We start from the raw sequence: 27,697 nt of genomic DNA, 5'->3' as shown, positions 1-27,697 counted from the left end.
GGAAGCGAACAGGAAGCACACACCCTCCCCTCCGCACTGGAGGGCAGCTCCTTGTGCTGTCCACACTACAGCTTAGTTCTCAGACTCAGCTGCCCTCTGTCCACTTTCTCAGACACCCCCCAGTGACCAGGTCTGGAGCAGCCGCGAGGGTAGATGGTGGGCGAGGGGAGATGGTGGTCCTGAGTGGCTCACACATTTGCAAAAGTGCTGCCGTGTGTGCGTGTGTGTGTGTGTGTGTGTGTGTGTGTGTGTGTGTGTGTGTGCTGCGTGGACTCACGTACAGGTGCGCTCGTGTCTGCGTCTGTGGACAGATACGCATATGCATGTTTGTGTGTGCATGCCCCCCATGGTTGGTGTGGGGGTGACTTTCAGGGCCTTCGGCACAGAGTGACAGGCAGGGCAGGACAGCGCTCTCTCTCCCCAACTGCTCTGCTGTCAGAGGGCAGGGCAGCCCTGCTGCTGGCCCTCCTGCCCGGGGCAGGCACTTCGCGTGGAAACAGTCTGCCCCCGGCTCTCCTTTTTATTTCACTCTTTGAGACAGCGTCTTACGCAGCCTAGGCTATTCTTAAATTTCCTATGTAGCTGAGGCTGGCCCTTCTGCCTCTAGCTCCCAAGTGCTGAGATTTCAGACACATGCCGCCACACCTGGTTTATGTGATCCTGAGCTATAATTTAGAGCTATGCTAGGCAAACACCCCACCAACTGAGTGACATCCTTCTGCCTATTGACACCAGTCGGGGAGCAGAGTGGCTGGTGGCCCTGAAAACACCTTTCTCTCTGACCAAGAGGAAGCTAGGAAATGTGTATGCTGGGAGAGGGGCGTCACAGCCCTTCCTTCCTGGCCAGTCAACATTTCCACTGCTCACCGGGTCCTCCTGCTCTCTCGGCCTCTGCTCTAGACGATCTGGGCACCCGCCAGCATCGCTCAGCTCTCGCCCCAGTTCTAGCCGACCCTGCCTCATCCTGCTCCCTGTTCATCAAGCTCTTCTCCGCCTCTCCCTTCCTTCTCAGACCATCCGAGTTGTCTCGGCGAGCCCCACAGCAACCCAGATAAATACCGAGACGAAGAAACAGGGAACCCCTGAGTCTCAACCCCATCACCTCAATTTGGGATTTTTAAATTTTTTTACAAAAAGTGCCTCGAGTTACAGCTCAGAGGTGGAACATTTGCCAGCACATACAAAGCCCTGGGTTTGATCCTGGCACAATAAAAAGTAATAAAATGGATGAGTAACTAAATATCTTCAAGGGCCGGCATGGTAGCTCGGCAGGTAAACCGGTGACCTGAGTTCAGTTCCTGGACCCCACGTGGGAAGGAAACGGAGAGAACCGACTCCCAAAATCGTCCTTACCTGCCATACCTTCAATGTGACATGTCAGGTCCACACATGAAATAAGTAGTTGTAATAAAAAGGTAAAAAATAAAATTTTCTCCCTCTACACTTCTGTCCTGCTCACCCCCACCCCACCCCACCCCACCCCACCCCCACCACCAAATGCTGAACCCAGGCTTCTGCCCTACCATTGAGTCCCACCCCTAGTCCTTTTTGGGTTTTGTTTTTCAGATGGATGTAGAAAGCAAGGAGTTTCATTTTTACATGTTCATCCACATATCACTGTACTTTTCTCCTATTTTCCCCATCTCCATTACCCTCGCTAGCCCTTGGAATTTTGAGATGGGGTCATACCGTGTAGCCCAGACTGGTTTTGAATTCCTGCATTTCCTGCCTCGGCCTCCCAAATCCTGAGATTACAGGTGTAATCCCCGAGCCCAGCACAAAACAAGGTATTCTTACACTCCAGAAATCTCCCATCAGTGCCACTTCTGGTCACTCTCTCCCAAGAACACCACACTTCCAGCTCAAAACTGCAAGTTTAGTATCATCTCTTCTCACATTAACATTGCTTTACTTTCTTTTTTTAAAATTTGGTATATAATCTCCCTAGGTAGCCCTGGCTGGCCTGGAACTCTGTAGACCAGGCTGGCCTCAAACTCACAGAGATCCACCTGCCTCTGCCTCCCGAGTGCTGGGATTACAGGTGTGTGCCACCACACCCTCTCAAACTTCCTTAATAAATTACCCAGCACCTTTCTTCTCCGGCGCTCTTAGTTGATTAAGAGCCATCCATAGTACTAAACTTAATAGTACACAAACTGTAGTTTGTCCTCATGGCTTTTTATTCCACAGCATGAATAAACCACAGTTAATTCAACAAGAATTCTGCTGCGAGAAGCCTTGGTGGTTCCCCACTGGGGCTGGTGTGGCCAGTTCTGTCCTGCTGCTGTATTTGGTGGTTCCCCATTGGGGCTGCTGTGACTGGTTCTGGCCTGCTGCTGTATTTGGTGGTTCCCCATTGGGGCTGATGTGGCTGGTTCTGCCATGTTTCTGTATTTGGTGGTTCTTCATTGAGGCTGGTGTGGCCAGTTCTGCCATGTTGCTGTATTTGGTGGTTCCCCATTGGGGCTGGTGTGGCCAGTTCTGTCCTGCCGCTGTATTTGGTGGTTCTCCACTGGGGCTGGTGTGGCCGGTTCTGCCCCTGCTGCTGTATTCCTAGGAGTCACCGCGGGTTCGGCAGCTCTGCATATGTCCAGCTTTATTACATAGTGTGTCTTCTGCCTGTTTCCCCAAACGCTTGTCCCACCTGGTCCTTCCAGCATCCTCCCCGCCTGGTGTTGACTCTTCCGGCACAGCTGCTCTTCCTACTGGACTTCCAGACCCAGACCCTGTCCGTGGTCCTGGCTCTGACCTTGGTCCTGTATGACTCCAGCCTTAATGCCAGTCCTGGGCTTACACTGAACTTTACCGTCATTATTAAAGTCAATAAATATTTACTGAGCACACCGGATGTGCTGGGTGCAGTAAAAACAGAGAAATGGTGTCACCTTGATGTCTGACGGGGAGCTTGAGAGGCAAGAAAGCAACGGTCCCTCTCTTTCAGACAGGATCACAAACCACCATAAGTAGTACAAGCAAGAACTGTGTGGACTGTGATAGCATGATGGTGCCCCAGCCTGGTCAAGAGGCTTCTTTGGGTGATGTGGGGTGGAGACTGGAAGGACACAGTGAGGAGCAAGCATGCTCCACAGAGGTGACTGTATACACAGAGGTCACTGTATACACAGAGGTGACTGTATACACAGAGGTCACTGTATACACAGAGGTCACTGTATACACAGAGGTCACTGTACACACAGAGGTGACTGTACACACAGAGGTCACTGTATACACAGAGGTCACTGTATACACAGAGGTCACTGTACACACAGAGGTGACTGTACACACAGAGGTCACTGTACACACAGAGGTCACTGTATACACAGAGGTCACTGTATACACAGAGGTGACTGTACACACAGAGGTCACTGTACACACAGAGGTCACTGTACACACAGAGGTCACTGTATACACAGAGGTCACTGTACACACAGAGGTCACTGTACACACAGAGGTCACTCTACACACAGAGGTCACTGTACACACAGAGGTGACTGTACACACAGAGGTGACTGTATACACAGAGGTGACTGTACACACAGAGGTCACTGTATACAGAGGTCACTGTATACACAGAGGTCACTGTATACACAGAGGTCACTGTATACACAGAGGTCACTGTATACACAGAGGTCATTGTACACACAGAGGTCACTGTATACAGAGGTCACTGTATACACAGAGGTCACTGTATACACAGAGGTCACTGTATACACAGAGGTCACTGTATACACAGAGGTCATTGTACACACAGAGGTCACTGTACACACAGAGGTCACTATACACACAGAAGTCACTGTACACACAGAGGTCACTGTATACACAGAGGTCACTGTATACACAGAGGTCACTGTATACACAGAGGTCACTGTACACACAGAGGTCACTGTACACACAGAAGTCACTGTACACACAGAGGTCACTGTACACACAGAGGTCACTGTACACACAGAAGTCACTGTACACACAGAGGTCACTGTACACACAGAGGTCACTGTATACACAGAGGTCACTGTATACACAGAGGTCATTGTACACACAGAGGTCACTGTATACAGAGGTCACTGTATACACAGAGGTCACTGTATACACAGAGGTCACTGTATACACAGAGGTCACTGTATACACAGAGGTCATTGTACACACAGAGGTCACTGTACACACAGAGGTCACTATACACACAGAAGTCACTGTACACACAGAGGTCACTGTACACACAGAGTTCACTGTATACACAGAGGTCACTGTATACACAGAGGTCACTGTACACACAGAGGTCACTGTACACACAGAGGTCACTGTACACACAGAAGTCACTGTACACACAGAGGTCACTGTACACACAGAGGTCACTGTATACACAGAGGTCACTGTATACACAGAGGTCACTGTATACACAGAGGTCACTGTACACACAGAGGTCACTGTACACACAGAAGTCACTGTACACACAGAGGTCACTGTACACACAGAGGTCACTGTACACACAGAAGTCACTGTACACACAGAGGTCACTGTACACACAGAGGTCACTGTATACACAGAGGTCACTGTATACACAGAGGTCACTGTATACAGAGTTCACTGTATACAGAGGTCACTGTACACACAGAGGTCACTGTATACACAGAGATCACTGTACACACAGAGGTCACTGTACACACAGAGGTCACTGTACACACAGAGGTCACTGTATACACAGAGGTCACTGTATACACAGAGGTCACTGTATACACAGAGGTTCGGGTTAAGTAAACAACATGGAGAGTGAAGTATTTCATGAAGACCATTGTGGGATGGATGGTGGGGTGTCTCCGTGGGTAAAGCTGCTTACTGCCAAGCCTGATGACCTGAGTTCAATCCCCGGAACCCATACGGTGGAAGGAGAGATGGCTGGCATGTTGGACATCACAAACTGTTTCAAAATGGAGGAGGTGGCCAACTTATCATTGCTTTTGAGAGAAGTTGAGTTAAGAAGACAGACATCACTTAGATTTGGTAGGAGACCGCAGAGGGAGTTGTTGGGTGATTTTGAAGGTGGTGGGGAAGCCAGTTGGAGTGGATTGAGGTGTGCATCAGACTAGGGAAACAGGAGTAGAAAGTGTAGTGAAGTGTGGTGGCTGGAGGTGTGTGATGTCAGGCAAGGGTTTGTTTTTAATCACAGGGTATAGCTCTCAGACACAGACACACAAGTCCTGTGTGTACAGTTCATCACGGTACAGGATGTCCCAGGAATCTCCCCTGTGTCTCCTCTAGTCTACAGTATCCCTAACTGTAATCCCATCCTGTCTCCTAAGAGCACAGATTAGCTCTGCCTGTTCATGTGCCTCGCATAAATAACGTCATTTAGAACATCATCTTTCTGTGTCTGGCTTCCTTTGCTTGGCATGTGCATGGGATTCACTCACACCATGTGCAGCAAAGAGGAAGGTTTTCCTGCTGCGTGATAATTCTGCTCTGTCTCTGCCATCTTTCATCCAACTGAGTTGCATTTCAGTTCATGCAAATAAACCTTGTGACCAGCCAGCAGTGTGTGGTGGTGTGTTCCCGCCATCCCAAAATGTGGGAGGCTGAGGCAGGAGGATTGAAAGTTTAAGATCATCCTAGACTACATAGTAAGGTCCTTTATCAAAAGGACAACAGTTTAGGAAAAGACAAAACAAAACAACTCTGGTTAGGAGCAATGGTTGCTCTTGCAGAGGACCAGGTTTATTTGTTTGTTGTTGTGTTTGTGTGTGCGTGCAGGAATGTAGTTACCCAGAATCCAGAAGAGAGTATTTGATCCCCTAGAGCTGGAGTTACAGGCAGTTGTGAGCGGCCCAACATAGATTCTGGGAACCTAATCCAGTCCTCTGCAAGAGCAGCTCACTCTTAGCTTTTGTGTGTATGTGTATGTTGGTGTGTGCACGTACATGGAGGCCAGAGTTCCACATTGGGTGTCTTCTGTTTCCCTCCACCTTATTCGTCGAGACCGGGTCCTGAACCTGGAGCTCACATGCTCTTCCAGACTTGCTGTCCTGCGCATCTCCTCAGCACTGCTCACAGGCATGCACTGTAGCGCCCCCCTCTCACGAGGGTGCTGAGGATGAAACCCAGGCTCTAACACTCACAGACACTTTAGCAGTGGACCCATCACCCCAGCCTCTATTTGTCTCTGTCTCTGTCTCTCTGTCTCTCTTGCTCTCTCTCTCTCTTGCTCTCTTGCTCTCACACTCGCTCTCCCGTTCATGTTTACCTCACACGCTTCTCCCAGTCTGTGAATTGTCTTGTTTTCTTACTGATGTCATTTGGCGACCAGCTGTTTTCAATTCTTGAGCTAGACACACAACTCCGTGGTAGAGCCTCTGCCCAGCATGTTCCATCCTCAACTCGGAGGAAATAAGTCAGGGAGTGGAGTTATCACTTCCAGCAAGGTCCACTGTGTTCATTCTTCTGTGGTTAGGTTTCCAGTGCCTCACTTAAGCAATTTTCACTTACTCCAGTCAAAAAGATCTCTTCCCATGTTTTCTTTTATGTTGCTATGGGAACCTTGGCTTTCCCTTTTGTATTTAGGACTATGATCCACCTCGCAGTAGTTTCTGTATTTGGATATAAGGTAGGGACCAATCTTTTTTGTTTTCTCTATATGGCTCTTTAATTGATGAAACATTTATTTATTTGTTTATTCATTTATTTATTTGATTTAGTTATTATTTTATTTTCATGTGTATGAGTGTTTTGCCTGCATGTATGGTTGTGTACCAGTTGTGTGCAGTATCTGTAAAGGTCAGAAGAGGGCGTCAGATCCCCTGGAACTGGAGTTAGAGAGGGTTGTGAGCCCCCATGTGGGTGCTGGGAGCTGAACCCAGCCCAGGTCCCCTGCAAGAGCGGTATGTGCTCTTAAGGCCCTAGTCCTGTCTCCAGCCCACCTGCTCTCTTTAAGTGCCGTAGGCTCTTAGTTATCAATCAACTGACCGCGCACACACGGCTCCTTCTCTGAGTCCTACCCCACCTGTGTGCCCTGGCACTTTTGTAAATCTTGGAATTTGACAGTTCCGAGGAAGAAGTGTGGTTTTTAACTGGCGATATTAGAGCTCTTGGGACCCTTTCCCTCCTACTGGGTTGCTTCGTCCAGCCTCGTCTTATTGTAACTTGTTATGTCGTGTTCATTTGATGCCCCTGGGAGGCCTGCTCTTCTCTGAGGGGAACTGGAGGAGCAGTGGATCTGGGGAGAGAGGACAGGGTGCGGAGGGAGGTGGGAGGAGGGGAGGGAGGGGAGGCTGCAGCCAGGACACAATGTATGAGAGAAGAGTAAAAAATGAACAGGCGAGCCGGGCCTGGTGGCTCACACCTTTAACCCCAGCACTCAGGAGGCAGAGGCAGTGGAGCTCTGAGTCTGAGGCCAGCCTGGTGGGCAGAGTGAGTTCCAGGACAGCCAGGACTGTCACATAGAGAAACCCTGTCTAGAAAAACCAAAGTAACTAACAAACAAACAAGTGAAAAGCCTGGCTGGAAAGTGACTTAGTGGGTGAAGGTATTTGCTGCCAAGCTTGAGAAACAAACTTAAATCCTAGGGGTGACTGAAAATTATTCTTTCACCTCCACAGGCACCCTGTGGTCTGCTCAGCTCCCCAGAATAAACTAACAAACAAACAAATGAATAAATGTGTTTTTTATTTTATAATTTAATTTAATTTTACATATCAGCCACAGATTCCCCTGTCCTCCCCCCCGCCCCCCCCATTTTCCCCCCAGCCCACCCCACATTCCCATCTCCTCCAGGGCAAAGACTCCCCTGGGGATTCAGCTCAACCTGGTAGACTCAGTCCGGGCAGATCCAGTCCCCTCCTCCCAGGCTGAGCGAAGTGTCCCTGAATAAACCCCAGGTTTCAAACAGCCAGCACATGCACTGAGCACAGGTCCCGGTCCCACTGCCTGGATGCCTCCCAAACAGATCAAGCTAATCAACTGTCTCACTTATCCAGAGGGCCTGATCCAGCTGGGGGCCCCTCAGCCTTTGGTTCATAGTTCATGTGTTTCTGTGAGTTTGGCTATTTGTCCCTGTGCTTTTTTCATTCTTGGTCTCAACAATTCTCACTCATACAATCCCTCCTCTTTCTCGCCAATTGGTCTCCTGGAGCTCCACTTGGGGCCTGGCCGTAGATCTCTGCATCTGCTTCCCTCAGTTATTGGATGAGATTTCTAGCATGAATAAATGTGCTTTTTAAGGCTGATAGGAAGAATTTAGTTGAGAGTGAAGGATTAAAAAAGTGAGGGGGAGCCAAGCAGAGTAGTGCCTGCTGCTCATCCTGGCAGAAGGAGGAGGAGCAGGTGTTCAAGGCTATCCTTGGCTACATAGTGAGTCTGATGCCAGCCTGAGCTACAGGAGACCTGCGTTGAAAAAGAAGGAGGTGGTAGAGATAAGAAGGAGGAGGAGGAGGAAAGAAGAAAGGAGCTGAAGAAATCCTGCGCCTGTGGGAGTCTGTCAGACAGTGGGCACTGGGGAGCTGGGTCCAGGTGCTTGGGGAGGCCCTGACCTCATTTGCTAGATTCCCTTGTCACAGGTGTGCCGAGTGTGGTCTTTATCCAACCAGTGTCCCTGCTAAGTACCTGTGGCAGAGCCAGGACAAGTGAGGTCTCTGTTCTCCCTTTTAGTGGTGGGAGAGAGATAAAAAACGAACACACACACACACACACACACACACACACACACACACACACACACGTCCAGGCCACACTGAATGTCACGAGGAGTGTGAGCGGGCCATCGTGATTGGGAGGGATGCGGGCAAGCTGCTCTGCCCAGCCTAAGGATGCCCTTCCTGAGTTATGCCAGTTAAGGGCAGAACTGTAAGAGGTCAGCTTGTGGGAGTCAAGGAAAAAGCATTCTAGACAGAGGGAGGACACACAGCCCAGAGGACCTGAGGCTGGTTTGTGGAACAAACAGGAAACCAGTGTGGGGTGTGGAGTAGGATGCGGGAGTCGAACCAGTTAAGTAAGAAGAGGGTGAGCAAATGACTTAAAAGCGACACGGACCAGCCCTGCCCGAGAGGCTTTCCCTCAGGCTCGGATCCTCTCTGCCCGTGAATTGAGATTGTTACCTGCAGGGATTCTGCTGATGTGCTGGGGACCACTTTGGTCTCCTCACTGAGCCAGCTCTCACACTTGCCCTCTCTCCCTTCAGCTTCCCGAATGATGCCAGCTCAATGCGCCCTGACCTCGATCCTGACTCTCCTGGTGTTGCTCGGCACAGCCAGAGCAGGGCCTTTCTCTCCTCGGTCCAATATGACCCTCCCGGCCCCACGGCCCCCTCCCCAGCCAGGGGGCTCTTCTTCTCAGCTCTACGAGCACACTGTGGGAGGAGGGGAGAAGCAGGTGGTATTCACCCACCGCATTAACCTGCCGCCTTCAGCCGGCTGTGGCTGTCCGCCGGGCACTGAACCCCCGGTGCCTGCTTCCGAGGTGCAGGCCCTGAGGGTCCGGCTGGAGATCCTGGAGGAGCTGGTGAAGGGGCTCAAGGAGCATTGCTCAGGAGGGTGCTGTCCCACGGCTGCTGCGCAGGCTGGCACGGGTGAGCAGAGACGGGGGGCGTGGCAAAGAGGAAGGGAGAAGAGGATCGGGATGGGAGAGGCGCCTAGGCTGACCTAAGGGATCTTGGGATGAAGGAGAAAATGGGCCGTCTCCCACTCCTTAGAGGTGAGGGGTGCAGTGAAGGGTGCGACTTGGAGACGGGAGATGACTAGAGTCAACCCAAACACTCCCAAGAGGGCATGTATGCTAAGCAACTAGGAGTAAAAATGGCCTTCTGAAACTAGACTGGCCGCCGGCACTAATTCGGGCTGGGTCTCGCTTCTCCTTCCTGCACCAGGCCAGACCGATGTGCGCAGCCTCTGCAGCCTCCATGGTGTCTTTGACCTGAGCCGCTGCGCCTGCTCCTGCGAGCCTGGCTGGGGTGGACCCACCTGCTCCGACCCTACAGACACTAAGACGCCCACCTCGTCCCCGGCTGGCCCAGCCCCCAGGACCTGTCCCGATGACTGCAACGACCAGGGTCGCTGCGTCGGAGGACGCTGCGTGTGCTTCCCCGGCTACAGCGGCCCCAGTTGTAGCTGGCCCGCTTGCCCCGGAGATTGTCAGGGGCGCGGGCGCTGCGTGCAGGGGGTGTGTGTGTGTCGCGCTGGCTTCTCGGGCCCCGACTGCAGCCAGCGCTCCTGCCCTCGCAACTGCAATCAGAGAGGACGCTGTGAGGAAGGGCGCTGCGTGTGTGACCCTGGCTACTCCGGTGAGGACTGCGGGGTGCGAAGCTGCCCCCGGGGCTGCAGCCTGAGGGGCCGATGTGAGAATGGACGCTGCGTGTGCAACCCAGGCTACTCCGGTGAGGACTGTGGGGTGCGGAGCTGTCCCCGAGGCTGCAGCCAGAGGGGCCGCTGTGAGGACGGCCGCTGCGTGTGCGACCCTGGCTACGGTGGTGAAGACTGCAGCGTGCGGAGCTGCCCGTGGGACTGCGGCGAGGGAGGCCGCTGCGTGGACGGCCGCTGCGTGTGCTGGCCGGGGTACTCCGGCGAAGACTGTAGCACGCGGACGTGCCCGCGCGACTGCCGGGGCCGGGGCCGCTGCGAGGACGGGGAATGCATCTGTGACGCGGGCTACAGCGGCGACGACTGCGGCGTGCAGAGCTGCCCGGGGGACTGTAACCAAAGGGGCCGCTGCGAGGACGGCCGCTGCGTGTGCTGGCCCGGGTACACAGGGGCGGACTGCAGCGCGCGCGCCTGCCCACGGGACTGCAGGGGCCGAGGGCGCTGCGAGGATGGCGTGTGCGTGTGCCACGCGGGCTACAGCGGCGAGGACTGCGGGGTGCGCAGCTGTCCCGGGGACTGTCGCGGCCGCGGGAGCTGCGAGAACGGCCGCTGCGTGTGCTGGCCCGGGTACACAGGCCGGGACTGTGGCACGCGCGCCTGCCCCGGGGACTGCCGCGGGCGCGGGCGCTGCGTGGACGGCCGCTGCGTGTGCAATCTGGGCTTCGCTGGCGAGGACTGCGGCAGCCGTCGGTGCCCCGGGGACTGCCGCGGCCAGGGCCACTGCGAGGACGGGGTGTGCGTGTGTAACGCAGGCTACTCGGGCGAAGACTGCGGCACACGCAGCTGTCCCAGCGGCTGCAGGGGCCGCGGCCGGTGCCTGGACGGGCTCTGCGTGTGCGACGACGGCTACATGGGCGAGGACTGTGGCGTGAGACGGTGCCCTCGCGACTGCAGCCAGCAAGGCGTGTGCCAGGACGGCTTGTGCTTGTGCCACGCCGGCTACGCGGGCGAAGACTGCAGCATCCGCACCTGCCCGGCGGACTGCAACCGGCGCGGCCGCTGTGACGCCGGGCGCTGTGTGTGCGACCCGGGCTACACGGGCCCTGCCTGTGCCACGCGCACCTGCCCAGCGGATTGTCGTGGCCGTGGGCGCTGTGTGCAGGGAGTGTGCCGGTGCTACGCCGGCTACGGTGGTGAGGACTGTGGACAAGAAGAGCCTCCTGCCAGCGCCTGTCCCGGGGGCTGTGGGCCACGCGAACTGTGCCGCGCAGGCCAATGTGTGTGTGTCGAGGGCTTCCGAGGCCCAGACTGTGCCATCCAGACGTGCCCAGGTGACTGTCGCGGCAGGGGAGAGTGTCTCCAGGGCAGATGCGTCTGTCAAGACGGCTATGCTGGCGACGACTGCGGGGAAGGTGAGCCAGGTGCCTTCTCCCACACACTGGGGCAGGGATAGGGATTCTGGCTTGCAGAGGCCTGAGGCCTAGGGGCCCAGAGGAGGAGCAGAGGCAATTGTTCCTTGTAGACGGGGAGGAGGGAATCAGTCGGAAGGACCCCACAGTGGAACCACAAGCACATGCCAGGGGATGCTTAGATCAGACCTTCAGATCTCTGAGCAAAGGGTTGTCTTTAAAGAGTTTTTATGTTCAGGACATGGGAGAAGTTGAGGGACACGCCCAGGCCCTTTTTGGGCCTTTCCCAGTGTTCCCCAACCTGAGTTTGGGCAGTGGGAACAAAGATGTGTGACCCTGAGTGAGCGGGGAGCCATGGCTCTGCCCCCAGCTAATCAATCGGCTTTTCCTACTCTATTCCGGGCAGAGGTACCAGCCATCCAGAACATGAGGATGCATCTCCTGGAGGAGACGACAGTCCGGACAGAGTGGACCCGGGCTCCTGGTCCTGTGGATGCCTATGAAATCCAGTTTATCCCCATGGTGAGGGGAAGCCAGGGGGAGGTTGGTTGGGCAGCATAAGGGGGAGGGAGAGGGGGAGAGGGAGGGGGAGGGGAGGGGAGGGGGAGGGGAGGGGACTCACATCACGCAAGAAGTCACATGTCTGGGTCGGCTCTAAATGCCTTCTTACCCTGGCCCAGCCTGGCACAGGGGCCTCAACCCTGGTCCAGGGCAACCAGGGTATTGATGGTGATGGAGCGCTCACTACTCCTGGCTGCTCAGTGCACAGTGGCCGTTGCTGTTAGTCTTTGTGGCTGAGTCCAAGTCGGCCCCCATTCTACACACACACCCATTTGCTTTGGCTGGGCACCAGCATCTGGGGTCCATGGTGGTCTCCTTGTGCCCCGTGCCCAGAGTGCTCAGCTGTCACCTCATCTCAGGCAGACCCTCCTCCTCTCCCTTCCTCCCCCATGCTTTGTTTTCAGATTTTCAATTTGTTATACTCTTTGTACATGCTTCCCAAGACGGGGAGACAGACCCACGGCCCACTCTGGACCCACAGACAGTTCCTCAGGGTTGCTGTACATTAACCTGCCGTCACACAAACTGTCAGTGGTTTTCATCCTGTTTGTTTAAGTATCTTTTCAGTGCAAATCTCAGAGGCCCAGAGCAAAACCTTTAGAAAGTACCGATAAGCACCCCAGGTGTGGTGGCGCACGCCTTTAGTCCCAGCACCCAGGAGGCAGAGGCAGGTGGATCCCAGGACCCAGGAGGCAGAGGCAGGTGGATCTCTGTGAGTTCCAGGACAGCCTGGGCTACTAAAGCTAAGCTCCAAGACAGGCAAGGCTACACAAAGAAACCTTGTCTAGAAAAAAACAAAAAGAAAAAGAAAAAAGAAAGAAATTATAGACAAGCAAGCAGAAAGGAAGGACAGAGCGAAGGGAGGAGAGGAAGGAAAGATGGAAGGCAGCATTCGCTGCCCACCTCTCCAGTCTATATATAGGCTTCGCCCAGGCTCTGTTCAATGTTATCTTTACTGGTTTAGGCCAAGCTGTCTGGGCCGTCACAACAATTCCGAGTCCCTGAGCTTGTTTGCCAGCCCCTGTCAGTGCTTCTCCAAGCATTCTTTCTCCGCCTCTAACTTGTTCTTCAAACATTCGGGAGCGTAGTGAGGACAAAGCCCGAGGCCCCTCCTCGGGGACTGTTCTTTACACAGATTGGACTCGGGGTACATGGATACCTCCACTTCTCAGTCACCTGACCTTTCCCACATCATCCCACAAATGTTAGGCAAGGCCACACTTGTGTCCATCAGTCCAGGGAAAGCTCCAGACAAGCACACTCCCCAGCCCTAAAGCTTCAGAAGGGACAGAGAGGGATGCGGCAAAGTGCTGGCCGTCATCCTCACCCCAGGGCAGGTCCCACAGGAAAGTCTGTATCCCAAGCACCAGTTCCTACAATGTGGCACAACCAAGATAACTCCCCCCCTTCTCCTCTCTACATTTTTTATATAAAAATAATTTAATCAGGAGACAAGAATTTGGCAACTAGAGAGGAGAAAAAACGATCGTTGGCCGCCTGACAGTTAAACAAGCCTGCTAACATTTTATAAAGTGTCTCTCCCACTCTCCTGCATGTGTACATTATTTACATAGCTCTAATCTGGAGGGTGGGACTTTTGGAAGGAATTTTCCTATGAACCTTCAGGATAAGGAGAAATAAAATAAACAGTTGAGATAAGAGAGGCCTTCAGGCTGTGTCGTCTCCTGCTCTAAACACACGCAGCCCCATCTTTGGGTGTTGTCGAGGGGTGCGGCTTTTGCTTGGCCTTTGTTCTGAGCAGGGTGGTGTAAGCTGGTCTGTACCAAGCCTGGCTCTCAGCCCTTCACCTCTGCTCTGGGCATGGGACCCTTCCAGGTCCTCTGTGAGGCTGTATGTGAGGGAGGGTCCTGTAAACTGGTCCCTCAACAGACACTGATTGTGCTCACCCCTCAGACATCTTTATTTGCTTTTTGTGGTGACTCTTGGACCCGAGCCTTCTGCTCTGGCCATGACCTGTCCACCAGCTGACATGGAGCCTGTCCTACAGCTCTCTGTCACCCGCTCCATCTTCATCGCAGCCTGTCTCTTCCTTGTTCCTGGCAGCGTTTTCCCCCCAGAAACACTTCTCTCTCTCTCAGAACCCGACCGCTCTTCCCAGCCGAGTGTACACTCCCATTCTCAGCACTCAGGACCCCCTTCCTCCTGTGTGTGGGGATTGCCACTGTGACTCAGTGCTCCAGGACCTGAGTGTCGGTGTCACCAGGGAGCTTGCTGAAGTATTGTCCCAGGAGTTGCCACCTCCATCTCAGGATCTGAGGGAGAGGTGTGGGGGTGTGGAGGTGTCAGGGACTCGTTGGGACAAAAGTTCTTCTCGTTCACACTCGTGGCCTCCAGCCCTAGGACTGTCCCCTCTCTTCTACAAGGTGTGAGAGAGTGTGACCCGAGGATCCTGAACGCTCGTCAGAGATCATTGGGCGTTCTTTTTTAAAGGTTTATTTATTTATTATAGGTACAGTGTTCTGCCTACATATACACCTGCAGGTCAGAAGAGGGCATGGGGGGGGCAAAGAGGGCATCAGATGGTTGTGAGCCACCATGTGGTTGCTGGGAATTGAACTCAGGATCTCTGGAAGAGCAGCCAGTGCTCTTAACCACTGAGCCATCTCTCCAGCCCCTGTTGGGTGTTCTTTGTCGGAGTGTTCTCTGCGGCCAGGAAACTGGGCTGTGTCCAGTGCTCACTGGGACACAGGCCTGGGCCTCAGAAGACTTTTTCTTGGGTGTCCTGGAGTGAAAGGGGAGATGAGAGCTGGGTCCTCCGGGGGATCATCCAAGCTAGACTTTCCCTGTGGGACCCTGAGGAGGCTGAGACCGAGACTCGAGTTAAACAGCCACCAGGAACAAGCAACGAGGAGCCAAGCTTTGCCAGGGAGCAGTGCCAGCTGCCAACATCTGGCCAGAAAGTCTGCCTCAGACCCTCAAGACAGGGCTGGGCAGTGTGGGTGAGGCTGGCATGGGGACTTCCAGGGAGGAACCAAGAAAGAGGTTGATCCAAAGAAAGAAGAACTCAGGACGGGTTTGCTTTAGTGAAAGATCTCAACATTGGAGCGTACACCAGAAGGAGAGACAGATTGGGGGGGGGACTATGGGAAGTGGGAGGATGTCACTTGTGCTGGGTGAAGGCCACCCCACGGCCCTGCAGAGTTGGAACGTAGGAGCAGGGCAGGCTTCCCTGCACCCAGGGGAACCTTTCCACCCAGCAAGGAGTGTCACAGCTTTAGTTCATCCTCACCCAAAAGCCTCCACGTGGCTTCTCATCTGGTTTTTTACTTTGGTATTTACTATGCTTTTTTGGTTTAGGACAGTTCCTTTCAAATTTTCCAGCCCCATTTGGCTGAATGGAGGTGTCCCTACCACGGCCAACATAGCTAAGCAGTACAGAGCGTCCTCAGCGGCTGTCCTTGCGGGGCAGCCCCACACAATGCAGGACTGTTACAGTGCTCACAGAGTCCAGCCTCCCCATGTCCCCAGCAGCCGGCACTCTGGGGGCCTGCAGGGTCACCCCACATAATCTCATGGCCTTAAACACACACCCGAAGGATAGTTGTTGTTGTTTTTTCTGGTGGATATTTACCACACATAGAGATTGGGGAGGGAGAGGTCTACATCTGGCTACTAAGTTACGCCCAACCCCATGACAGGGATGGTATCTTATTTTTTTGAGTCTCCAACACACAGCATGGTGGCAGGTGTAAACAGTGTTCAGGAAGTGTGCTATTAGACCTTCGAGCAGGTGGGTCTTTCTTTAATGGGTGTGTATGGATGCTGAAGAGACAGGAAAATGTCTAAAGGGCTGCCCAGTCACACACAGGCAGCGGTATCCCCAGGGCCAGCTAAGCAGATCCGGGGAAGAGGGGGCAGGACATCCCTGCTCTGCCTTGTCTGTTCTGAAAGAGCGTGTGTAGGAGTCACCAGGGAAACTGGAGGGGAACCTGGGTCAGGCAGAATTCCTGCAGACAAGCAGGGACTGCACACGGGAGGGAGCCTGGGGACGGACACACTGCCTGAGCTCAAGCCTCTCCGCATTTTTATGTTTTTAAAGATTTATCACCGGGTGTGGTGGCACACGCCTTTAATCCCAGCACCCAGGAGGCAGAGGCAGGCAGATCTCCATGAGCTTGAGGCCAGCCTGGGCTACAGAGTGAGTTCTAGACAGGACAGCCAGGGCTAGATCTAGATCCACCTGCCTCTGACTCCCAAGCGCTGGGATTAAAGGCCTGAGCCACCATGCCTTGGTCAGCCCAAGCTTTCTTAAGAAAATTATTTTGGGGGGCTGGAGAGATGGCTTAGTGGTTAAGGGTACTGGCTGCTCTTCCAGATGATCCTGAGTTCAATTCCCAGCAACCACAAGGTGGCTCACAACCATCTGTAATGAGATCTGGTGCCCTCTTCTGGCCTGCAGGCAGAACACTATACATAACAAATGAATAAATCTTTTTAAAAAAAGAAATTATTTTAAGTATAATTATCTGTCTGTGTGTTTGTGTGTGGATATGTGCACACAAATGCAGGGGCCTGAAGAGGTCAGAGGTGTTGGATCCCTTGGAGCTAGAGTTAGATGGTTGTAAGCTGCCCCGTGTGGGTGCTGGGAACTGAACTTAGATCCTGTGCAGGAAGAGCAAACCACCTCTCCGATCTCTCTGCCCTCCCGGTGTGCACCCTGCCAGGACACGGTCTTTCTGAGCCCAGAGTCCTCATCTGTCAAGCAGGATTGACAGAACCCTTCTCACAGATGGTGGAGTGAGCTGATGGACACAAACCACAGAGAGAAGTCACTGGCCAGGGCGAGGCTCCAGGCGTCTTGCGGTCCCGTCCACGCTCCCCAGCTTGTATAGGGCCAAGTCCCACACTGTCCTGTGTCGACACCATCTGGGACTGTTACAGAGGAGGGGCTGGGGAGCGAGGAAGAGAGCCCCATCCGGATGCGCTTGGTACTCACTCTCTTGCAGACGGAGGGGACAAGTCCCCCATTCACAGCTCGGGTGCCCAGCTCCGCCTCAGCCTATGACCAGAGAGGGCTGGCCCCTGGTCAGGACTACCAGGTCACTGTCCGCGCTCTACGAGGGACCAGCTGGGGTCCTCCTGCCTCTAAGACCATCACTACCAGTGAGAGCTGGGGCCGTGGGGGCAAACATCTGGATTTGACAGGGGATCTGCTGGGGGGTGGGGGCTGCACCAGAGTGGATTCCCTCCTGAGCCGTCTTCTGTCTCGCCCTGCTAGTGATCGATGGTCCTCAGGACCTCCGCGTGGTAGCTGTGACTCCAACCACACTGGATCTCAGCTGGCTGCGCCCCCAGGCTGAGGTGGACCGATTTGTGGTGTCCTATGTCAGTGCTGGCAACCAAAGGGTGCGGCTGGAAGTTCCCCCCGAGGCAGACAGGACTCAGCTAACCGACCTGATGCCAGGCGTGGAGTACGTGGTGACCGTCACCGCAGAGCGAGGTCGTGCAGTCAGCTACCCGGCGTCCATCAGGGCAAACACAGGTATGGCACTCGGGGTGTTAGGGAAGAGCCGGGTTTCCGAGGCTGGGAGCCCTCTCCTGGGGGCCCAGGCTGGAGGGTCACAGAACACCTGCTACAGCCCTGCCCTATTTATTCTAAAGGCCCTGGGGAGACAGCCCTTAGGTGCTTGCAGGTTAGACTGTGGGAGGGACTGCCCCTGGGAGGGAAGCAGTATACACAAGATGCGGCTCCCAGGAGGGTGGCTTTTGTCCTAACAGGGGTAGTGGACAGTTTGGTCCTGTGGAGACTAGAGCTAAGCAGGTCACCATCTTGCTGACTTTGGGACCGAGACTGCCTGGGGTTGGGTCTCTTAGCAGTCGTTGTCCACCAACCCTCAAGGTTTCTTAACAGATGCCCAGCCGGATCTTTCTTTTTCCTGGGACAAGGCGACGCCCTCTTCGGAGTAGCTTACATTTTCACCCCGCTTTCCCCGTTCTCTCCATCAGATACACGCCCCGCCCCCTGGCTTCTTTTCCTTCTAGGGCACCAACAGTGGCAGGCTTGGCGGGCAAAGGGATGGGTGGGGCTCGGGGACACTAATTTCTCTTTCTAGGTGGGGCTGGGGCTCAGGGGAGAGGCCCCTCGCCCCTGGCTGGGGAGCGGGGGCTCCGCGGTGGCGAGGAGGAGCATCCGGTGGGGGAAGCTGACACTGACCTCATGTCCCCTCCCCCTCTCTCACTCGGCAGCACCAGGCCACTACGGTTACCCGGAGGTGCACCCCCCGGCCCCGCCCCCGAACCCCCGTCCCCGGCCTCCGCGGCCCTCCCGGCCCTTGCGGCCCACAGAGGGGAGCGCGGAGTGGCAGCCCCGGCCCAGCCCGCCCCAGCCTCCCCGTCGGCCGTGGGGTAACCTGACGGCTGAACTGGGCCGCTTCCGCGGCACAGTACAGGACCTGGAGCGGCACCTGCGGGCCCACGGCTACCCACTGCGCGCCAACCAGACTTACACGTCGGTGGCGCGCTACATCCATGACTTCCTGAAGCGCCACCAGACAGCGGGTGCCCCGGCACCCAAGCCACGTCCCCCCCACCCCACCGCTAGTCCCACCCAGAGCCCCAGGAAGCGGGAATCGGACCAGGGAGACGTGGGCCCAGCCTCCGACGGCGCACACCTGGTGACCGCAGCGCGTCACCCGAAGCCTGAGGTGCTGGGCAGTGCCGCCGACGGCGCGCTGATCGTGTCCCTCGACGGGCTCCGGGGTCAGTTCGAGCGTGTGGTGTTGCGCTGGCGGCCACTGCCACCCGCCAAGGGCCCCAGCGGGGAGCTGACCGTGGACGGCTCAGAACGCACTGTCCGCTTGCCCAACCTCAGGCCTGGCACTACCTACCACGTGGAGGTCCATGGGGTGCGGGCAGGGCAGACTTCCAAGTCCTACGCCTTCATCACCACCACAGGTACTGTGGGCTGGGGCCCTGGACTGCCCACCCCCTGTCCAGCATCGCCTGCCTTCGAGGCTGCAGCTACCCACTCCTCCACTGACGGCTGAGGCCTCAACCCCCTCACCACACCCTCCCACCTCCTAGCCTTCCCCGCCAGCTGTAGGACACTACCTCAGAAAGCTGCCCTCCCGTGTCCCCAAAGCCACCATATCCCCAGGTCCTGGCATTCTCCTGAGGATAACTAAAGCCAAATAGACCTGGTTTGTGGGGCTCCCCAGCTCCCACCTGGGTTCCCAAGCTCTCTGGCAATGTCTGCTATGGTCAGGCAGGTCCAACAATCTTGACATATTATTATCTGCAAGGCTCATACTTACACTTGAGTTTTCTTTTTTCTTTTATTGAAAAAAAAAAAAAAAGCTAAAACCTAAAACCACCATCTCATAATGTTTTTGGCAAGTTCATAGTTTTGGTAGAGCCGAACTCACGGCTGACCTGCAGCTTGCACACCTCTGATGGAGGCTGCGGGAGACTTGGGCATTTGCAGAGATTTGCCCTGCGCTTTCGGTGGGTGGGATTGAAACCAGAGCTTCCCACTCTGACTCACTGCGGTGAGGGTGCCTGAAGCCTGTGGTCTGTGGTTATTCCCACACTTTGGCTTTGACCTTGAAGGGATGCAGCAGAACTGCTTGAGGGTGGCCTTGAAAGCCGTCGGGCAGCGTGTGTGCATAGTGGGGGGTGTGGGGGGGTGAAACCACGGCTTCCTGAACTGCTTTCCCAGGCGTGGCTCCCCTCCAGCTGGTCTCTCCCACAGGACTGATGCCTGGCCCAGGGACAGGGTGCTTTGCGGCTGCAGGGTGGGGGTGGACCTCTTCTTCCTCCATAGGGCCCAGATGCCACCGGAGCGGGACGTCCACCCTCACACCCTCTATTTTCTCTTACTGCCCACCACCCCCTTTCTTCCTAACACCACCACCCCTTCCTTTCTTCCAGGCTTCTCACTCCTGCACTAATGGAAGGCGGACGCCACCAGTGGGGAGGCCGGTGGGCAGGGAGGGATGGCAGGGTTTGTCATTGCCTGCCCTAAGCCAGGCCTGACTGCTCCAGAGGAGCTCCATGCGGGAATCTGGAGGGCTTGGCCAAGTATGGGAAAAAGTATTGATTGTCTCCTGAACCCCGACAGGGCTGAGGAGAGGGGAGGAAGCCCTCTAGCTCGGAGGCCGGAGGCCGAGGGCACACCTGGGGACCAGAGGTTCCGTTCCTGGTCTCACACTCTCTCCTGTTTTTCTCACCCGCTCTGCCCCTTCCCAGGGTCCTTACCCTCTGGCCTCCCGGAGGCTACTGATGAGCCTCCTCCCTCGGGCCCCTCTACGACCCAAGGGGCCCAGGCCCCTATCCTGATCCTGGAGCATCACCCGCTGGGAGAGTTGAAGGTGCTGGGCAGAGACAAGGCAGGACGCCTCCGTGTGGCCTGGACTGCCCAGCCCGACACCTTTGCCCACTTCCAGCTGCGCATGCAGGTGGCCGAGGGGCCTTGGGCACATGAAGAACTGCTACCAGGAGACGTCCACCAGGCTCTGGTGCCCCTGCCCCCTCCCGGGGCCCCCTACAAGCTAGTCCTCCATGGGATCACCCCTGGGGGCAAGCCCTCTGTTCCCATCACCTACCAAGGCATTATGGGTACATTCTGGACTGTACTCAGAGCAGTGTCCTGAGACTAGGGGGCGGGGAGCTGGGGCCATCTCAAGACTCTAGAGGAAGGACAGGATTTCAGGGGCCAGTGAAGGGTGGGTCTGACGGGATAAGAGAAAGCAGAAGAGAGAAAAGGCTTGAGAGTTCATAGGGAAGGCAGCTAGGAGGGGCACCAGAGTGACAGGTCCCCATTGGAGACAAGTCAGAAGTGGGTGGTGACCCATCCTGGAGCTGTAGTAGACCCTGCTCCATGTATGCCTCGCCTCCTGGTTGTCCCTCTGCCTTGCCCTGGGCTGTAGAGTTCAAGGTAGATGGAGCTCTGGTCCCAGCACTGGCCCTCAGCTCTACATTCTGGGGACAGCATCTGTGGTTGCATTGGCCATTTTCTTCTGGGGATAAAGTCGTGTGTGTGTGTGTGTGTGTGTGTGTGTGTGTGTGTGTGTGTGTGTGTTAGGGGTGTTCCACTGCCATCACGACTTCAGAGATAGGTGGGAAGGACAAGGCCCGGCAACCCTTATCCGCCCCTGGTTCTCCCTCTGAGAACACAGTGGTTGACTCTGGGTCCGGTTCTAGAACAAGCTAATGACTGGGAGAGAGGGTGGTAAGGTAGAGAGCAGCCCAGGGGCTTGGGGAGCCGGAAGGCTGCTCTGAAGCATCGGTGTGGAGGCTAGAAACCCTCAAGCAATACCATGGGGGGGCGTGAAACTCCCCTTAAAGTTTTAGAGTACAGGGGTGGGGACATAAAGAAGGGACAGAGACATAGAAAAAATGTCCCCTTCCCAGGAGGGGCAGGGATGGAGGCATCCAGGACGAGGTGGGTGAGGCAGAGCAGAGGGAGGAGACAGGGGGGAGGGGAATGGTTGGTCCAGCGTGCTTTGCCTTTGTCCCCAAATGCCAGACAAGGCTGAGGAGAAGCCTGGGAAGCTGCCTGTCCTGCCACGCCTGGGTGATCTGACGGTGACAGACCTGACCTCCGACTCCCTGCTCCTGCACTGGACGGTCCCAGAGGGGGAGTTCGACTCCTTCGTGATCCAGTACAAGGACAAAGACGGGCCCCAGCTGATACCTGTGGAGGGACCCCAGCGCTCAGCACCCGTCACCTCCTTGGAACCCGGGCGCAAGTACAGATTTATTCTGTATGGGCTCCTCGGCAAGAAGAGGCATGGCCCCCTGGTGGCTGAAGCTAAGATCTGTGAGTGGCAGCAGCACCCCAGCCCTGCACTGGGTACCATGCTGAAGCAGGTTGCCCCAGAGCCTTAGGGTTCGGAGAGACTGTGTATGGCCCGTAGCAGCTGCGTTAATCCTCAAGGGAAAGCAGTAGGGGCAGCAGGGGTGAGGAGGGAGGTGAGGCAGAGGGGGTGGGGGGTGGTCTCCCAGAGAACCCGCAGCACTCTTCTGGCTGGAGAGCAGGCCACGCGGGGTGCTGAGGGGCTTAGTCCTGGGGTCCCATGTGCTGGGTGGGTAGCTTAGACCTCATGTGGGAGCCCTACGGGACCTCTGAAGGCCTTTGAATGTGGGAGTGAAGTGATGAGCTACCTTACAAATAGCACAGTGTCTGCCGCAGGGGCATGACAGAGAAGGGTGAGGTGTGGTGACTGATGCTGGCCTAGAATGGTGGCAGTCAGACCGGGTATGACAGGCCAGTCCCAGGTCCCTGGACCAGCCACTTCCGTCCCCGGGCAGCAGCAGGTGGGGAGCAGGTGGGACACTCAGTGAACTCAGCACATTCTTGAGGAGCATGGTCCTTACAGCAGCCTCGAGTGGCACTGATGAGGTGCCTGACTGGGACTGGGGGGACCTCAGGGTTACGTTGAGTCCTGGTAGCTGTGGGGAGCCTATGAGGGAGCAGAGGCAGAGAAGCACCAGGGGAGTGTCCCGGGTACTGGGAGGAGGGTGCGGGCAGTCAGAGTCCACAGGAGTGGGTTAGGGCTCTCCAGCACCCACAGGACTTAGCAATGGCCAGGTCACCAGGAGCTGCCTGGGGGAGGGCACAGCTGGATTGGAGGTGATGGGGTACAGACATTTCTGGAATCCTCTGGGAACAGAGTGCAGAGAGGGGAGATGGAGAGGCCGGCACTCAGAGAGTGGGCACAGCGAGGGGCAGAGGCGTGGCAGACAGCAGCAGGTGGGTGGGTGCTCTTCCGCACTGATGCATCCCAGGGATGGTCTTCTCTCTTGAAGGAGAAACCAGCTAGACGTCGAGTTGGAAGCATGGAGGCTGCCTCGGAGGTTTCCCTGGCTGCACAGATGTGAAAAGCGCTGGCTGGGCTCCCCCTCTCCTTTTGGAGCCTCTTCCCCTTGGCTGGGAACAGTCCGGGCATTAGGCTGTCTAGAAGACGTCACCCCTTCCTGTAATGGGGTGCAGCCCCAGGACAGAGCTCACAGCTCCACAGAGCAGTGTGCTGGCTGGGCTTTAGCCCTGCCCCCTCTGTCTACAGAGAGCAGGCTGCACGGGACCTCCTTTCTCTTGTGACGCCCCTGTCTCTACTCCTTCTTCCTAGTGCCTCGGAGTGACCCCGACCCAGGATCTCCACCCCGCCTGGGAGAGCTGTGGGTAACAGACCCTACCCCGGATTCACTGCACCTCTCTTGGACTGTTCCCGAGGGCCAGTTTGACTCCTTCATGGTCCAGTACAGAGACAAGGCAGGACGGCCCCTCGTGGTACCCGTGGAGGGGCCTGAGCGCTCCGTGGTGCTCTCCCCTCTGGACCCCAATCACAAGTACAGATTCACCCTGTTTGGGATTGCCAACAAGAAGCGGTACGGGCCCCTCACTGCTGATGGCACTACAGGTGAGTGGCTGCCACCTACGCTCATGTGCCCTCCTCTTGCTCGCTACACACTTACCCTCAGCCAGGAACCAGATGAGCCTCCCAGCAAAATGGCTGATCCCAACACCCTGGCCCGGTGCCCAGGCTGAGGGGCAGCCAGCTTCCCCTGCACGGCTAGGCCCCTTCCATCCTGTTCAACATGCTCCCTAAAGCCCAGGAGGTGTGTCATGCTCTGGCTGTGCCCAACTTCCCAGGGTTTCAGCACTCACACTAACAGAGTGGTGACCCCCAGGTCCAAATCTGAACCCCGATCCCAGGCTGCTGGTTCCTGCACCTGGCTCATTCTTCTTGTTTACAGCCCCAGAGAGGGAAGAGGAGTCCTCTGAGAAGCCCCTCCTGGGGGAATTGACAGTGACTGGTGTGACCCCAGACTCCCTGCGCCTGTCCTGGACCGTGGCCCAGGGCCCCTTCGACTCCTTCGTGATCCAGTACAAGGACGCGCAGGGGCAGCCCCAGACCGTGCCCATTGCGGGGGATGAGAATGAGGTCACTGTCCCTGGCCTGGAGTCCAACAGGAAGTATAAGATGAACCTCTACGGGCTCCGTGGCAGGCAGCGTGTGGGGCCCGTGTCTGTAGTGGCCAAAACGGGTGAGTCAGAAACCCACACGTCTCCCTTCACTGCTGGCCCCAGGCCTCCAGCAGGGCCTGCCCCAGCTCCACCTTCCACTTCTGCCGAGGCCTCGGCCCTGTTCCTCCCCAGCTGTTCTGTCCCCACATCCCGGGGCTCCCTGCCCAGACTCCAGCTCCTCACACTGCTTCCAAGTTCGTGTCCCCCACTCTGAGTAGCCAGACCCTCTTGTCCTCCACACCCTTCCCAGACACCTCTCCTTCAGCCGCAGTTCACAGCAGCTTCTTCTGGACTCCTTCGGGGCCTGACTCAGTTCCTGGCCGTCATTGCTGGGCTGGTGCCATCCACCCCTGAGCCTTCACCACATGGCTGCTATGTGCAAGGGTGGCAGACCCAGGGGACCAGGGTGCCATGCTGCCCCAGTCTCTTTCCACGTGAAAGGGCTTTTTTTGTTTGTTTGTTTTTTTGAGACAGGGTTTCTCTGTGTAGCTTTGCACCTTTCCTGGAACTCACTCTGTAGCCCAGGCTAGCCTGGAACTCACAGAGATCCGCCTGCCTCTGCCTCCCGAGTGCTGGGATTAAAGGCGTGCCCCACCACTGCCTGGCTGGAAAGAACTCCTTTTAACCTTCACTCCCCAACTCCTAGTCAGGCTGGCTCCAAGTCTGTCCTGTTCCTCCATGTCCCCAGCCCCTCCCCCCATCCAGCACTGCTGTCTTCCCCTGGTGCTACGCTAATAGGGAGCACGGGCTTTGGAGGCAGCTGCCTGTCCCTCACCATTGGCTTCATAAATCAATGTCCACAGAACCTTGGGCCAGTTGCTCAATCTCACAGTCCCCAGCTTCCTTTCTGCCAAGTGAGGGTCTTGATGGTGACACCCCATAAACGCCGTTAGTATATCCAAGTTCAAGCAAGGCGTGGTGAGAGACCTGTCATCACAGCACCTTGAAGGCTGAGGCAGGAGGATTGTTGAGTCCCAAGATGGACCGGGCTGGTTGCACAGGAAGACCCTGCCTAAAAATGAATAAATAAATAAGAGCAATGGTTGACTTGGGCTCAGAACACCTGTGTGCAAATCTGCTGAAGCAGAGACGCCTCCGCCTCCCCAGCACCCTCTTCTTGCTCCCGACCGCCACACATGACACCATTGTCACCATTTGCCTCTAGTCTGCTCCCCCCTGAAACCTCTTCCTGTTCCTCATGTGCCCCCAGGGTCTCAGTCTCTCGGGGACCCTGCAGAGACCTACTGCAGGGAACAGAGGTGGGGACCCTGGGTGGTACCCTAAGAGTTGTACATCTCGAGCCATCTGGGAGGAGCAGGATTCTTCCCAGGCCACCTACCTGATCCCCCCTTTCTTGCATTCTAGGCAGTGGCCCTGCCTCAGCAATGGGTTCCTCAGAGATTGGAGGGTCTGGTGTAGGGAGGGAGCAGGCTGCCTCAGAAGGGTGCTGATGCCAAGGCCACGGGAGCCCTAAGCCCTGAGTGGAGGAACATGCCTGCTGATGTGCTTTGGTATCCCCATCGACTGGCCGGTCACTGTTCATGCCGTGATCCTGATCTCTTTCCTCAGCCCCACCACACATTGTGGACCAGCCCTCCAGCCCCCCAGAGCCCAGCACAGAGGCCCCAGAGCCCCTCGAGAAGCCACGCCTGGGGGAGCTGACTGTGACAGATGCCACCCCGGACTCCCTGAGCCTCTCCTGGACCATCCCTGAGGGACAGTTTGACCAATTCGTGATCCAGTACAAGAACGGGGATGGGCAGCCCAAGGTGGTGCGGGTGCCAGGGCACGAGGACCAGGTCACCATCCCCGGGCTGGAGCCAGACCACAAGTACAAGATGAACCTGTATGGCATCCACAGTGGCCAGCGTGTGGGCCCCGTGTCTGTTGTCGGGGTGACAGGTGAGTGGAGTGTGGGAGCCCAGGATGGGACCATCAGGAAGTAGAACCTACAGCTTTTTGGAGACTAGTGACTGGGGAATGGAAGCCAAGGGTTGATCAGTCTCCCAGGTCTGCTTTGGTTGAAGCTATGGCCTGCTATTGTGTGCCCTGCCCCTGGGCTGGCGGTCTCCCTGGGCAGCAGGGCCACAGAGGCCTTTGCTGTGCTGGTGGCTGTCCAGGCCCCCCCAGCTGACTCAGGAGCTTGGCCATGTTGGCCAGCTGTCAAGTGAGCAGGGCACCAGGGGGGCGTCTCTGAACGGACATTGGGACCTCACTGGTAGCCGTAGCTTCTCCTCAAAAGCCAAGGGCACCTGCTGGGGACCCCCCCACCCCGCTCACTTCTCTGTCTCCTTCTCAGCTGCAGAGGAAGAGACCCCCAGCCCCACAGAGCCCAGCACAGAGACCCCAGAGGCCCCCGAGGAGCCGCTTCTGGGAGAGCTGACCGTGACAGGATCCTCCCCAGACTCCCTGAGCCTCTCCTGGACCGTCCCCCAGGGAGACTTTGACTCCTTCACCGTCCAGTACAAGGACAGCGATGGGCGGCCCCAGGTTGTGCGTGTCGGGGGCCAGGAGAGGGAGGCCGTGGTGAGAGACCTGGAGGCTGGGCGCAGATACAAGATGAACCTGTATGGACTCCACGAGGGTCGGCGTGTGGGCCCTGTGTCCACCGTGGGCGTGACCGGTGAGTGTGGCTGGGATCTGGTTCCCTTCCCAGTGACCTGTTCCCTCTCACGGCTGAGCCCCATGTTCCATGGCCAGGGGCTGTCTAGCTGCTGAGCAGTCATGGTACCTTCTATGCTCAGAATGCCTAGACAGGGCAGGTCACCAAGGACTAGGGCCGCCGCCAGCTTTGTGACACCTTTTCCCAGTAAGCCCAGCCAGCCATCTGGCAAGGATTTGGTGAAACCGTACATGTATGTATGTTACTGCTGTTGTATCTGTTGTGTGGGTGTCACGGTGCACGTACAGAGATCAGAGGACAACTCTGTGGGTCTGGTTCTCTCCTTACACCCTTACCTGGGTTCTGGGATGGAACTTGGATTATCCGCCTTGCTCAAAAGTGACTTTACCTGCTGAGCCATACTGCTGGTGCCAGATTCACCAGACTGCCGGTGAATCTTCTTGATAGATGGGTGTTGCTGATGGGTGCGGGTTTTTTGTGTAACACCCCTAGGACTGTTTTCTAGCAGACTTGGCCATTTCTGTTTCAGACTCACAACCAGAAGAGACCCCTCCAGCCATCGAGGCCCCGCCTGAGTCCCGTCTGCAGGAGTTGACAGTGACTGGTGTGACCCCCGATTCTGTGAGCCTCTCATGGGTGGTCCCTGAGGGGCAGTTTGATTCCTTCGTGGTCCAGTACCAGGACAGGGCTGGGCAGCCCCAGGAGGTGCCTGTGGGGGCAGACCAGCGCGAGGTCACCATTCTTGACTTGGAGCCTGCGAGAAAATACAAGATGAACGTTTATGGGCTACATGGCCGCAGGCGTGTGGGGCCCCTCTCGGTGTTGGCAATGACAGGTGAGC

General features: G+C 56.2%; 1 protein-coding gene across 14 annotated transcripts in view; it reads left to right on the top strand.

The window, feature by feature from the left end:
* Positions 1-27,697, top strand: part of Tnxb (tenascin XB) — a 65,048-nt gene that overhangs the window by 2,017 nt on the left and 35,334 nt on the right. For 8 of the 14 annotated variants that reach the window (XM_037200143.1, XM_037200146.1, XM_037200153.1 and 5 more), the window contains exons 2-14: positions 9,161-9,547; positions 9,845-11,686; positions 12,090-12,205; positions 17,212-17,368; positions 17,484-17,747; positions 18,452-19,159; positions 20,453-20,821; positions 21,732-22,025; positions 23,335-23,625; positions 23,963-24,253; positions 25,803-26,135; positions 26,533-26,856; positions 27,386-27,691. In XM_037200143.1, the coding sequence (XP_037056038.1) occupies positions 9,169-9,547; positions 9,845-11,686; positions 12,090-12,205; positions 17,212-17,368; positions 17,484-17,747; positions 18,452-19,159; positions 20,453-20,821; positions 21,732-22,025; positions 23,335-23,625; positions 23,963-24,253; positions 25,803-26,135; positions 26,533-26,856; positions 27,386-27,691 (5,674 nt within the window). In that variant the 5' untranslated portion in view covers positions 9,161-9,168. The remainder of the gene's footprint in view (positions 1-9,160; positions 9,548-9,844; positions 11,687-12,089; positions 12,206-17,211; positions 17,369-17,483; positions 17,748-18,451; positions 19,160-20,452; positions 20,822-21,731; positions 22,026-23,334; positions 23,626-23,962; positions 24,254-25,802; positions 26,136-26,532; positions 26,857-27,385; positions 27,692-27,697) is intronic. The other 6 variants (XM_037200155.1, XM_028887987.2, XM_037200151.1 and 3 more) reach the window with 4 other exon arrangements.

Source organism: Peromyscus leucopus, chromosome 16_21 (assembly GCF_004664715.2).
Source record: "Peromyscus leucopus breed LL Stock chromosome 16_21, UCI_PerLeu_2.1, whole genome shotgun sequence".
Lineage (NCBI taxonomy): Eukaryota > Metazoa > Chordata > Mammalia > Rodentia > Cricetidae > Peromyscus > Peromyscus leucopus.
This window is presented reverse-complemented; position numbering and strand designations above follow the sequence as displayed.